We start from the raw sequence: 12,707 nt of genomic DNA on the forward strand, positions 1-12,707 counted from the left end.
ACACAAACACACACATGCACACTCGTGCACACACATGCACACACAAGTAGGCTTACAATCACATGCATAATATAAATGAGCAGCAATATAAACAATAATAATCGTAAGCTAGATACACATTCAATGTTATTTTGATGCATGCTCTAAGGTCGTAAGTATACTTATACAAGATGGTTAAGATGGAAGCATTTTGATAGATGATGGTAAAAATGACCTTCTGTATCTTTCTTTGTTGCAGATCAGAAGCATAGGTCTTTTACTTCTGACTGATGTTTTTATTTGGGGAACAAGGGATGTTTGTTGTCTAAAAAGATGGAATTAATTTTCTTAGTGCAAGCTGTTTTGTACAATTCATCCAAAACATGTGGCCAATGCAGCAGATGCAGCTGTTATTGTCTTTCCTGAAACTACACAGGGTGGATGGTCGGCGGGCAGTCTAGATTGGTTTGCTCCCTCTTTCCTATCAAACATCTATTGTCCTTATGTCTCCTCCTTCTTTTCTTTGTGTATTACTCTCTTGTGATGCCTTTAATCATCAACACTCATATTACCTATTTGTGTTGCAAGTGCCTTTAATCTCTAACTAAAAATAAAACTAAACTGAAACTACACAGGTGTCTGTGAAGATATGTGACGTGAGCTACGGTGAAGTGGGCAAGAGAGCCATCCAGGCAGTTCTTCCTTGTCTCCTCAAGTGTTCTCTCCAGAGTTCTGTGAAAGAGGTCAGGGCCATTGGGTGAGTTACTTCATTAAATGGTTTATCTTGTTGTGACGAAAAAAAATTTCCTCTGAATGTGTCAGTTAGATCTCAATAAGATTGAGAATTGAGATTAGAGTATTAAATTTGAATATTTGATTTTGATTTGAATATGAGATTCAGATTTGAATATGTCTTTTAAATTTGAAAATGCAATTTTATTTTTTATCCCAGTCTGAAAAGAATACATTTTTTTATTTTTTTTTGGGGGGGGGGAGGGTGTAAAACATGCATTTACATTGTAGACCTAACAATACATGCCTAATGATATATCATATACATATATTATAGATTTAATATGCAGGATTTATGTACATAGCGTATTTTTCTTTGTTTTGTGACACAGTGTCCCAACTTCGCCAAAGGGTTGGTGGAGTTTATTTTATGTGATTGTTGGATCAGGGTTTCTACTTCATGTCTATGACTGAAAATAAGTTTAAACTGCTGTAGGTATCCATTAATCTATTTCAGTTGTGTAGCAATCCAATCAATCAGCGGTGCACTCATATGACCTGATGCAATTTTGAGCACAGTCAAACTTTAACCCAAATAAACAACTGTCTATCTGTTTGTCTGTCAACCACCTTACAAATCAGCGGTAATGACAATCCATCTATCAGTTTCAGATTGTCAACAATACTGCAAATCAGCCATAATGTGAAAATCCATGTATTTTTGTCAACAAACTTACAAATCAACCATAATGACAATCCATCTGTCTGTTTCAGTTTGTCAAAAACCTTATAAATCAACCAAACTGGCCATCCGTCTGTCTTTTTCAGTCTGTCAACAATCCTACAAATCAGCCGCAATGCTGGAGCCCTCCTCAAGCCAAACATCCCTGTGCTGGTCAGTGCCCTGCTGGAGGCGGTCAGCGGACTCGAACCTGACGTCATCAACTACCTGAGCCTACACATGGGCACTCAGGCCAGTCAGGACAAAGTGAGGAGCGTGTGATCGTATTTATTTTTACCTGCCTGGACAAAGCGTGATTATGTACTCAAAGAAAGCTATTCCTACTTCTTAAGAGAAAATATTTTGTTCAGCCGTAGTGTGTGTGTATTAGCAAATAAGTGTGTATGCACACGTGTCTTATTTTACGTTGAAGAAAATTGTGAGATTTGCTGATTTCAAATTACTTCTCAGATTTTACCACAATGGACAGAGGTACATCAAATTTATGTATTGAAAGTTCAGTTTTATTAATGTGAGATGATAAAAGGCATGTTAAAAGTTGAAGAAAATGGCGTCAGTTGATAATCTGCAAATTTGACCCATTTTGTTTATTTTGGGCAGATACCTCATTTACGGATTACGAGAAATAACTCGTATTGTCAGCAAGCGTCACAGTTGTATTCACTTATATTTTTTATAGTGTTTTATCACCAACGCATGAAAACCCGGAAAAGAAAAATTACGAGTGACTTGTTGTATTCTATTCTGCTTTTTAGGTCGTAAAGAAAGCACTACCTTTTTATTTTATGCTTGACTACTTCACCTTCATTCTCTCCCCAGCTGGACAGTGCCAGGATTGCAGCCTCCAGAACCTCTCCCATGATGGAAACCGTCAATAGAGTAGGTTTTATTGGCTTTTATTTTACTCTGCTCCTCACATTTTGTCTTATTGTTGTACTGGAAAAGCTAACGTTTATGCATATTCATAGGAAGGATCTGTATACTATACAGGCTTTGTTTCATTTGATATTGGTATATTTACTAAAAAGGATTTAGTCCAACTTTCAGTCTTGCTTTAAGTGAGGTTTTAGGAGTTCAAAATTTAACCGTTGTTAACATTTTAGTATTATGTTACAGACACCTATCTGTTCACAAAGTTTCTGGTTACATATGTGAGGGAAGTGACTTCAAAAGCTTTGTACTCCTGTCTCCTCAGTCTTCCTTCTCTGTCCTGAAACTAGCCTTAGTTGTTTTAAAATCTATATGTTTTATCAATTTTTAATATAAAATGTATGCTTTTCGAATTCTGGGGTATATGAAATATATGTTTATGTCAGTCATCTGGGAATTGCAATCTATCTTTATAGTAAAATTAGAGCCTTATCAGACTTTGAAAAATAAGTAGCATTGATGTTCCAGGTAGTCCTGACGGATGAGTGAAAATTGTAGCTTTGCTATATATAGACAGTTTACAGTCTGACAATGTGAAGATCACTTGGGACATCACTGTGATCTCAGTGTGCTCAGTTTTAGGCCTACTCCATGTTGAAAAAGTTTGTATTTTCATGATTTTTAATACAGGCGCCTGTGGTGTAATTGTTAGGCTCTTTGCTGTCGTGCACAGAAGACATAAGTTTGATTCCCTAGTTGGGAAGCTTTTTTACCAAGCATCTTCATCTGTGTGCTTGGATGCTGTGTCCCTCTCATCCCAGGTTGGCACCAAACTTTAAACCCGGATGGAAGCAGCCTGCTTCCCAAATTATCTACATTGTGTCAGCTGGGATGTAAGACATTTACAATAATTGTGTTTTGATTTGTTTTGTTTTGCAGTGTGTTCAGTATGTGGACAGCTCTGTTCTGGCCGAGCTGGTCCCGCGATTGGTGGAGCTGATCAGAGGGGGGATAGGAGTGAGCACAAAGGTAAGGACAAGTACGCAACGTGGTCTCCTGTTGTCTGTATGGTTGTCCGCTGAGGCATACATGTCTTTGTGTTTCTGAGACATAGGTTGTTGTTTTTTTGTTTTTAAATAGACTGTAAGACTCTCATTGTGTGTGTGTGTATTATGTTTTGAGGCAGGCTTATGTACGTCTGTAATTCGTGTAGATTGTACATGGCAATCTCTAAGAGCGCGTTTCAAAATCATGCACATATAATGTTAAAGATTCCACTTTGTTTTGAATCTCTAAAACATAATTTTTTTTATTATGAATGTTTGAAATGACAATTACTTAAATAATTTTGCTACTCCCCAAAGTTTGTTTTGAAAACTACCAAAAATGAAAAGAGGCCAACCCTGATTTCACTCTCAAAGACACACACATGGTTGTATCCAAATTGTGAAGTAAGACTTGTGGAAATTGCGGATTTGTTTATATGAAATTGCCACTGGGAATAATTTTACACTGAAGTTGAATTGAATGTAACGGCCGATTTGAATTTTTTTCCCCATTTCTCATCAGGCTGGTTGCTCAAGCTTCATAGTTTCACTTGTTCATCAATGTCCACGAGACTTGAGCCAATACGCAGGTAAATAAGAAAATCCTTTTGTCTGTGATTGTCCTACGCCCAGAAAGCAAAATTTTTCTGGAGAGAGAAATAACTGTTTTATTACCTCTTAAAATTATACCTATTGTACGGGGGTTTTTTGCTTTTTTTTTCAATATTTGAATGGGAATTTCAACAGAATATTTCTTGAGCATATGTAATCGATACCACAGATTAAGAAACTGTAATTTAAAAAAAATAAGATCAAAATTTCGGCCTCTGTACATCTGAACTGAAGATGTGTAATGTTAAGCTTAAAACAAGTGAAAGTCTCTTAGTGACAGTGCACCGATACACCTAGCTAACTATCAGTACCATTTGCTGGGCACACTAGCTAGACTGGAGAAAGGCATGGCTTGGTTGTTGACAGTCATAACAAAAATCTTCAATACCCCAGCCAGTCCAGGTTATCTATATCTGACCTTTAAATTGTTGAACCCAGAAAAAGTGTGTAGATTAAGGTAAATTTGAATGAATATACCCATTTTCAGCATTGTTTAAAGCACCTTTCATCAACTCATTGTGAAATTCCTCATTGCTGTGTGCGATAAGAGGTGTTAAATGCATTTGCATGTCATGTTCATTCTAGTTTTATCAAAGCCATAAAAAAAACGTTGGTCACAACTCATGATTTCTCCATTTTGCTCAGCCTCTGTTTTTAGAAATAGAGAGGGGAAAAGTTAAGTTTTGTGTTCATGTAATACTGAAAAAGCTACTCTATGTATATTCATTTAAAAGATCTGTGCACATCATTTTTCTGGTTTAATTTTTTATATATTCATAGGAAGGATATGCATACAGCTTTGTTTCATTTGATCAATGAGCATTGATTTAAGATTCATTGTTTGTTTGTTTCTCTTTAGGAAAACTCATGGCAGCATTACTTCATGGACTTGGGGACAGAAATGCTGTGATTAGGAAGTCTTACGCAACAGCTTTAGGCCACCTGGTTAGGGTAAGTTGCTGTTGTTGTGACCCCTTGTGTGTGTGTGTGATCAGTGGGGAAACCCATCCCAGAAACATGATAATTTTTTTTAATGACATTTTTGCATGTGTTGTGATGCAGTGGAATCAGGCACTCGTCAAGTTTTGGGCATATGGAGTTATTGGTATCATCTTAAAGCCTGTTTATTTACCTTGCCTTTGGGGAAAAAATATCCATCTATCTTGAATAGAAGTCAAAATATTTGTAATTGAAGGAGGTGGGGGTCACCTGATTTCAGAGGTAAATCAGGGAGAATATGACCGCCAAAATTATGCGACTTCAATAGTTTGAGAGTCCTTGGAAACTGAAAATTGACATTTTTTGTGCCTTTAATCTCCGTTTTTCTGTAACATCCTCATAGAAATGTTTTTTTACATGGATATAAAAGGTGTTGAGCCCAAAAAAAAGGAAAATTTTCTTTAATTACCCGACGGCCAGAAAAATGCCAAATTCTTTTATTTAATTATTTTGACGCGCCCCTGATTTCATCCCGATGCATCAAATATTCAAAAAGTTTCATTATTCTTGTATTATAACTGCAGTCAAAATTGTCTGAGAGGGCCACCCATTGGGGAGGAAAAAATGGTTGTTTTAAACTGGTGAACGTCTTGGGCAGTGTCACCACAATATAGAAAAGCGGGTGGTTGGCAGGTGCTCTGGTGTGGTTTGCTCCTTCTTTCCTATCAAACATCTTTCGTCCTTATCTCCCCTTCTATTTTGTGTTTATTACTCTCTTGTAACACTTCTAATCTTCGGCATTTATAATACCTTATTGTGTTGCAAGTGCCGTAAAACTCTTACTAAAACAAATTTTTTTTAATACATTTTTAAAATGTAAGAGGAGGAGAAGTGGAAAATGATTTGTTTGTACAGGTGATTGTCTTAGACAGGTGTTCGTTAGAGTAAGTTTGACCGTATTTGTAACTGTCTGTTTTGATTTCTCTACAACTTTGAAAGTTTCCAATTGTAAATTGTTGTTCCTCACTGCATTTTCTATTCTTGGTCATATATTCATTTGATGTAGAAATAACAATTTTCTCTTTGTGTTTCTTGTGTAATTTTAAGGCGGTTTTTTTTATAGTAGAGGGTTTTATGGCGCTCGCAACTGCATAAGGTCATACGAGCCGTTGCTATTCTTTGTTTTTCAGTCCCAATGAAGTCTTGTAATATAATAATTTTTTTTTGCTCTCAGGTTGGAAAAGACAGCAGTGTGGAAAAACTCCTTCAAAAATTGAAAACTTGGTATTTGGACAATGAAGGCAAGTTGTTGCTTTTTTTGAGAAATCAACATTGTTTTATCATTTTCTTCCTTATCTCTGTGCTTTGGCATGTATTAGCAGGTTGATAGTCAGAGGGTGCCACTGATAGGTCCTACTCCTTTTTTTTCCCTCTATTGTTTCTGTCTCTAGATCTTGCTTTTCTTTCAAACAAACAAAAAAGCTCCCCAAAAAAACTTTACCATTATTGCATCAATGTGCATTTCTTTACTAATAACAAACAAACATACAAATGCAGATGTACTAGTCTAATTTAAGATTGCTCTAAATGACTGTTGTCTTGTCGGCATGCTTCTGTTTGCTTCTTCTTTTTCCCAAATAAATAGTCATTGTCTGTTCATTGGCTGATCCTCTAACTTAATATGGCAAGGTATGAAGACTCATCTAGTGATTCTTGAAGGAGGCTACTTCACGTCCAGCTTCTTCCTTTCTCTTCTGTTGTTTCTTGCTGTGCGGGTAATTAGACGGTGTCTTTGGTAGCCCTTGTCTCTGTTCTTTCCATCTATTGTTTTTGTCCGTCGGTCTTACAATTTCTCAGCACCAAAACACCATTCTAACTGTGTTAATGTGCTTCTCTTTACTCTAACAAAAAAACACTCTAACAAACTTCTAACTGTGGGATGTGCACAGTGATGATTTATCAAATTTTTTACCTCCACAGGTGGGTGGTTGGCGGGTGCTCTGGTGTGGTTTGCTCCTTCTTTCCTGTCAAACAACTATAGTCTCCTCCTTCTTTTTTATGTTTGTTACTCTCTTGTAACACCTCTAATCTTCGGCACTTTTTGACCTTATTGTGTTGCAAGTGCTGTAAAACTCTTACTAAAACTAAACTACCTCCACAGACCCCTCAGCGCGTCAGGCGTGTTGCGTCACTCTACATGCTATCTCCGTGCACAGCCCAGACTGCCTGAGACGACACGCCAACTTGGTCATGCCACTGACGTTCTTCGCCATGCACGAGAGAAAAGATACGGAGAATGAAGGGCAGGCAAAGAAGGATGGAGAAGTCTCTGAGTGGGAGGAAGTCTGGAATGAAATCACACCAGGTAGGAGAATGATGTGAATAAAATCATGATGATCTAACAGTCAATATGAATGTCTTACTTTTTCCCAGCATTAAATTTCAACTATTGTATCAGTGTGATTCTCTTTACTTAAATAAACCAACAAACTATAATCACTGTACTGTTGGGGATGGGTTTTCTTGGGCACATATATCAAATTAAAATTCAATATATTTCCCCAGGCACAGAGGCAGGGATCAGGCTCTACCTGTCAGAGATTGTAGAACTTCTGACCTCGTGCATGGAGTCCCAGGCCTGGTCAGTCAAGGCACAGGCCGCCCGGGCCATGGCTATGGTGGGTGGGAAACTTGGAGGTCAGCTGAAACAGCCGCATCTGACCCACATTTTGGAAGCTTTGCTGAACGGTCTGTCTGGCAGGACGTGGAAAGGGAAGGTAAGGGTAGAATTCATCACCAAAAGTTCTTTGTTTAACGCATATACTCACCAATAATAAAAGCAATTTTTCCCCAAAATGAGAGGTGTGTGTGTGTGTGTCGTCGTCCCACCCCCCCAAATTATATTATACGCACAGTATACAGCCAGGATCGAGCTGAACAAAGGGAATATCACTCATGACGAAATGGAAAACTTCTGCTAAGCTGTTGATATAGATAATAAAACTATGCATGCAAATCTTTAGCTTTTCCTTAGAACAATGTGAATAACTTGATTCTCCATGCATCGGTTCTTAAAGGTGAGACATGATTTATTTATCACTAGTACTTGATTTCATGCATGTTGCTCCCCCTTCCATCTTGTCAGAAATTCACTCCAAATTATGAGGGTGACCAACAAAAGTTGGTCAGTTTTGGAGTCCCAAGTATACTAACCCCACCCGAGGAAAAAGTGTCAATTTTGATATACTCATTATAGTGATAGTACTTAAATGTCATTTGAAAGAGACTATTGTTTATTCCTTCTCACATTGCGTGTTGTTTTATAGCCTCTTGTATTTCCCTCAGGAAACCTTACTGGAAGCTCTTACTACAGTGTGTACATCTTGCAGGTAAGAACTTTTTTGTGGGCACTTCATGGCATGATTCAATTTTCATTTGATATGTGTGCTCAAGAAAACCCATCTCTTCCTGCTGGAGATTTTTCCGAAATATGTGCAGTTAAAAACAACAAGTCATCTGGAAGATAATTAGGGTTATTCCGAAAAATTAAACTTATTCATCTTTTGTATCATTTCCAGTTAAAACCAAGTGAAATCAGAGTAAAAGTGTTATATTTTTTTGTTTTCCTGACCCTACCCTACAGTTAATTAATGGCCATCTCCATTAATTTTAAGACCAGCAAAGTTGCATTCGTTGAACAATTTTAGTTTGCCATGGTTTGTAAATGTGCAGTCACAGTGTCAAAATTGTCTATCTTTACTTCCATTGTTTTGTATTAGGTGCACTTATACCTAGGAATACTACGTATATACCAGTATTTAGAATAACATAAAATAGCCATCAATCTAAAGGTACATTTCATCAAGTTTTTTTCAACATCTTTTTCTCTCTTGATTTACAAAGGGAGGAGATCTTAAAAGGAGAAACAGAAAGCCCATCCCAGCCCAGTATTGAACAGGTAGGTCAAACTTGTCTCATGCTCTTCTTGTGTTTATCAGTTTTATATCATGAGTGGCTGGCGGGTGCTATGGTGTTGTTTATTCCTTGTTTTCTGTCAACGTCTATCAGCCTTATCTCTCCTCCTTTTTTATGTTTTTGTTACTCTTATGTAACACCTCTACTCTTCATCACTCATATGACTTTTAATTGTGTTGCAAGTGTCGTAAAACTCTTATTAAAACTTAACTAAGTTTTTACATCCAGGACTCACTCATGAAATCACCATTTTTCTTGTCTTTTTTATTATGTGTTTATGTGTTTTGGAGATGTGTTCAAAATTCTGTTGTGGGTGGTAGGCAGGTTCTCTGGTGTGGTTTGTTCCTTCTTTCTTATTAAACATCTATCATCAAGGAGGTAGAGGTTGCCTGATGTCAGGTAAAATTAGCGATAAAATGGAGTCAACATTTGGAGAATTCCAAACTGAAATTTAAATGTTTTTGTGCCTTTGACTTGTGTTTTTCAGTAAAATCCACACAGAAATATGTTTTTGAATGGACGTTAAAGGTGTTATGCCCAAAAAATGGATATAAATTTACCAATATGTGTAAAAATGTAGCTTTTTTTTTTTCAATTCCTTTACTTGGGAGGCACCTCATTTCACCATAATGCCTCACATTTATCGTTTTGTGATAACTCCTGTCTTTCAGGTCCTAACAGTTGTAGTCCGTGAGAGCAGCAAGACGCAGCCCGAGTACAAGATAGCAGCCATGAAGTGCCTGGGTCCTGTGCTAGAGTTGTACCAGCGGGATCACTTCACTCAAGTCTGGGAGATCACACGGCCCATTGTGAGTATTACAGGCGCACAGCCCATAGTTAGTTAGAGTTTTTTAATAAGACAGTGCATTGTAAGTACCGGCATTTTAATCACACAGCTTATTGTAGTACTTCAGTCACACAGTCTATTGTAGTATTTTGGTCACAGTCTATTGCAGTACTGTAGTTCAATCAATCAGTCCATCGTAGTATTTCAGTCACACAGCTATTGTAGTATTTCAATCATCCAGCTCATTGTGAGTACTTCAACCATTCGGCTTAGTGTCACCATTAATTCACATAGAAGTGGACATGTGTATTGGAGGTTAGAGGATGCGACTGAAAACAATGTCCAGCTGCAGATTTGGGCCTCGATGAATCTCATTACATAGATGTCTCTGATAAAAGTGTTCTGCTTCTCTTACTCTTTCCCCCCTTCTCTTTCTATTCTTCTTTGTCCCAACACCCTCCCCCTTGTCTCACCTTCTCCTCCTCTGGAGTAACTTTCAAGCCTCCTGAATGCTTCAGATATACTTTTTATTTTGTTAATTTTACAGTTGTGTAGCAAAGAGAGTAACACAGATGATGATGAAAAGGGCTCTTCCAGCTCCAATGTCAGACAAGAACTCATCCAGTCAGCATTCATGCTGCTCGGAGAGGCTTGGCCATGCAGTCAAACTACGCAAGGTAAGATCTTTACAAGAATACTGCTTTGTGGATATTTACTTACTTTGACTTTTTGTCCTCTGTTGCTGTTGAGCGTCAAAGGGAGATGGTTTTAATAAAAGTTTTACAGAAGAACTAGGTCCGTTATTTTTAAAAATAAAACTATTGCTTAGCTTGATCTGCAAGTTCTCAATAAAAATCAGGAGTCAGCCTATACTATAAGTAATATAAAAATACTATGTGGCTGACTTTTGTGTTGTCTTCCTGGGAATTTGTTGTTTGACTAGGAGTTTCACAAATATGGGGAGATCCTTGTCCCTTCATTAAAATCAGAAAGGATATTTTTAAGTGGGTTTTTTTCAAAAATTCAAGATACCAATTAAATGGCTAGAACACAACACTGTTATTTTACTTTTTTAAGCATGCTGTGCCATATGGCGGGTTCTTACACTAAGAAGTTGATGCGAGTTTTTCCAAGGTTTTTTTGTTGGGTGCTCAGACTTTTGCTATTGCTTTTCTTCCACAGATACGTTTACAGAGAAGTATTCCCAGTTGCTGTGCGACTCCATGCCTTTATCAACATGGAAGGTGCAGATCATCATCCTCAAAGACTTGAAGAAGTTTTTGGAAAGGTAATGCCACAAGTTGTTGAATAGGGGACTGGTTCTTTTCTTCCAAAGCTTTGAAGGCGTGGGTGGTTGACTGGTGCTCTGGTGTGGTTTACTCCTTCTTCTCTATAAAATGTCTATCGTCCTTATCTCACCTCCTTCTTGTCTCTGTAGTTTACTTTCTGGTTGCACCTCTAATCTGTGGTACTTGTTTGACCTATTTGTGTTCCAAGTGCCTTAAAACTCTTACTAAAGGTTAAACTAAAAAGCTGTAGCGGCTATGTCCTTAACAAGCCCTTTTGCAGCTGTTCTTTTGTGCCTCAAATTTCAGAACAGTTTATATCGTATTTGCACTTGGATTAAATCTACTCGTATTATATATAGTGTTTGTTGTATTTACTACTTCCCCCTTTGCCACTAAAAATCAGTATCATGCTTCGTTTTGGAAAGTGTAGTGAAAAGTTATACATTTATGGGATAAATGGTGTGAAAAGTTAATTTATTGAGACTTTTACTGTAGGAAGGAACAATAGTCCCCTGCATCTTTCATTCTACTAACAATACTGTCATCTTGAAACCTATTTGTCCTCATAGAAGCAAAAGTCCCAGACCTCCTTTATTTACTTTATGATACTCTTCAGGTCATACTTAATTTAATCTGCCTGCATGTACAGAGTATGATTTGTTTAGAAATCTTTTTTCTACAGATTTGCTCAGTGATCATTATCATCATCATAAAGACCTAGATCTGGAACAGGCAACGATGATCATGGTTTTCCATTCATTTTGCTACTCAGATGCTCTTTAAAAAAAATTATGTTATTGTTTCCTCGTCACACGTCTTTTCAGGTATTCCAAATAAGTTCCATGAGCTCGTCCATAGGTATCTAAATATGGAACAAATATCACTACATGTTACTGTAGCAATGAATGTGTTTCCTGTTGTGTACTGAACTATGCTTGATGGGTGTTTTTTACAATCTCTTCACAGATTGCAAATATTCCAAAAGGAACAGATACCTGCCAATGTTGAAAAAGTGTCCAAGTTGTGCAACCAGTTCGTGGCTGCTTCCGTTGCCAATTTAGGTGAGTTTTGTGTCTGTCAATGTTCTTGGTTTATCCTCCCAAAATATTTCCCTTGTGGATCAATGAACTTCATCTTATCTTGTCTTGTCTTGTCTTTCTTGTCTTGTCTTATCTTACCTCTAAGAAGTCTTTCCTCGTAAGAAATATATATTTATCACTTCTTGAACAGTTGCATAATTAATTTTTTTCTGAACATCTGAGTTTTCTTTTCTTTTTCCTCCCCTTTCTTGTGATGGTTCACTGCTCTTGTAACTGCATATTAACAAGTTTGGTAAAGGAGATCGAGTTGCCACTTTGTCTAGAAGAGTATCAATACAATTTTGCCAGTGTGTAAATGTTTTCATGGGAGGGAAGCCATGGGTTCTCAGAAAAGATTTTTTTTCTTAAATGAAGTGATTTAGATTGAAAGACTTCACTATATTGATGACTATTGTTGAGGTTTAAAGACTTCACTTTTCGGATGGAATGGGTTTTGATTGAAAGACTTCAGTACTTAGTCAGCGTGGGTTGTAGTGTGTTAAACACTCAAGCTATATTTATCTTATTGCTTTCTTCTCTCTCTCTCTGTGTCTCTTTCATCCTGTCTTTCTCTTTCTTTCTCCCTCCCTATTTTTCTCTCTCTCCCTCTCCTCTCTGTCTCTCTCTCTCTCTCTCTCTTTCTGTCTCTCTCTCTCT

At 37.3% G+C, this 12,707-nt stretch overlaps 1 protein-coding gene across 1 annotated transcript in view; it reads left to right on the plus strand.

The window, feature by feature from the left end:
• LOC101853864 (proteasome adapter and scaffold protein ECM29) overlaps nucleotides 1–12,707 on the plus strand; it is a 55,807-nt gene that overhangs the window by 39,981 nt on the left and 3,119 nt on the right. Inside the window, exons 35-49 of the mRNA XM_005102161.3 lie at nucleotides 615–736; nucleotides 1,540–1,699; nucleotides 2,273–2,332; nucleotides 3,263–3,352; nucleotides 3,893–3,959; nucleotides 4,841–4,932; nucleotides 6,155–6,221; nucleotides 7,082–7,285; nucleotides 7,486–7,697; nucleotides 8,266–8,309; nucleotides 8,824–8,878; nucleotides 9,567–9,704; nucleotides 10,230–10,359; nucleotides 10,865–10,970; nucleotides 11,938–12,032. Coding sequence (XP_005102218.1) covers nucleotides 615–736; nucleotides 1,540–1,699; nucleotides 2,273–2,332; nucleotides 3,263–3,352; nucleotides 3,893–3,959; nucleotides 4,841–4,932; nucleotides 6,155–6,221; nucleotides 7,082–7,285; nucleotides 7,486–7,697; nucleotides 8,266–8,309; nucleotides 8,824–8,878; nucleotides 9,567–9,704; nucleotides 10,230–10,359; nucleotides 10,865–10,970; nucleotides 11,938–12,032 — 1,642 coding nt within the window. The remainder of the gene's footprint in view (nucleotides 1–614; nucleotides 737–1,539; nucleotides 1,700–2,272; nucleotides 2,333–3,262; nucleotides 3,353–3,892; nucleotides 3,960–4,840; nucleotides 4,933–6,154; nucleotides 6,222–7,081; nucleotides 7,286–7,485; nucleotides 7,698–8,265; nucleotides 8,310–8,823; nucleotides 8,879–9,566; nucleotides 9,705–10,229; nucleotides 10,360–10,864; nucleotides 10,971–11,937; nucleotides 12,033–12,707) is intronic.

The sequence above is a fragment of the Aplysia californica genome, unplaced genomic scaffold (assembly GCF_000002075.1).
Source record: "Aplysia californica isolate F4 #8 unplaced genomic scaffold, AplCal3.0 scaffold00315, whole genome shotgun sequence".
Classification (NCBI taxonomy): Eukaryota; Metazoa; Mollusca; class Gastropoda; order Aplysiida; family Aplysiidae; genus Aplysia; species Aplysia californica.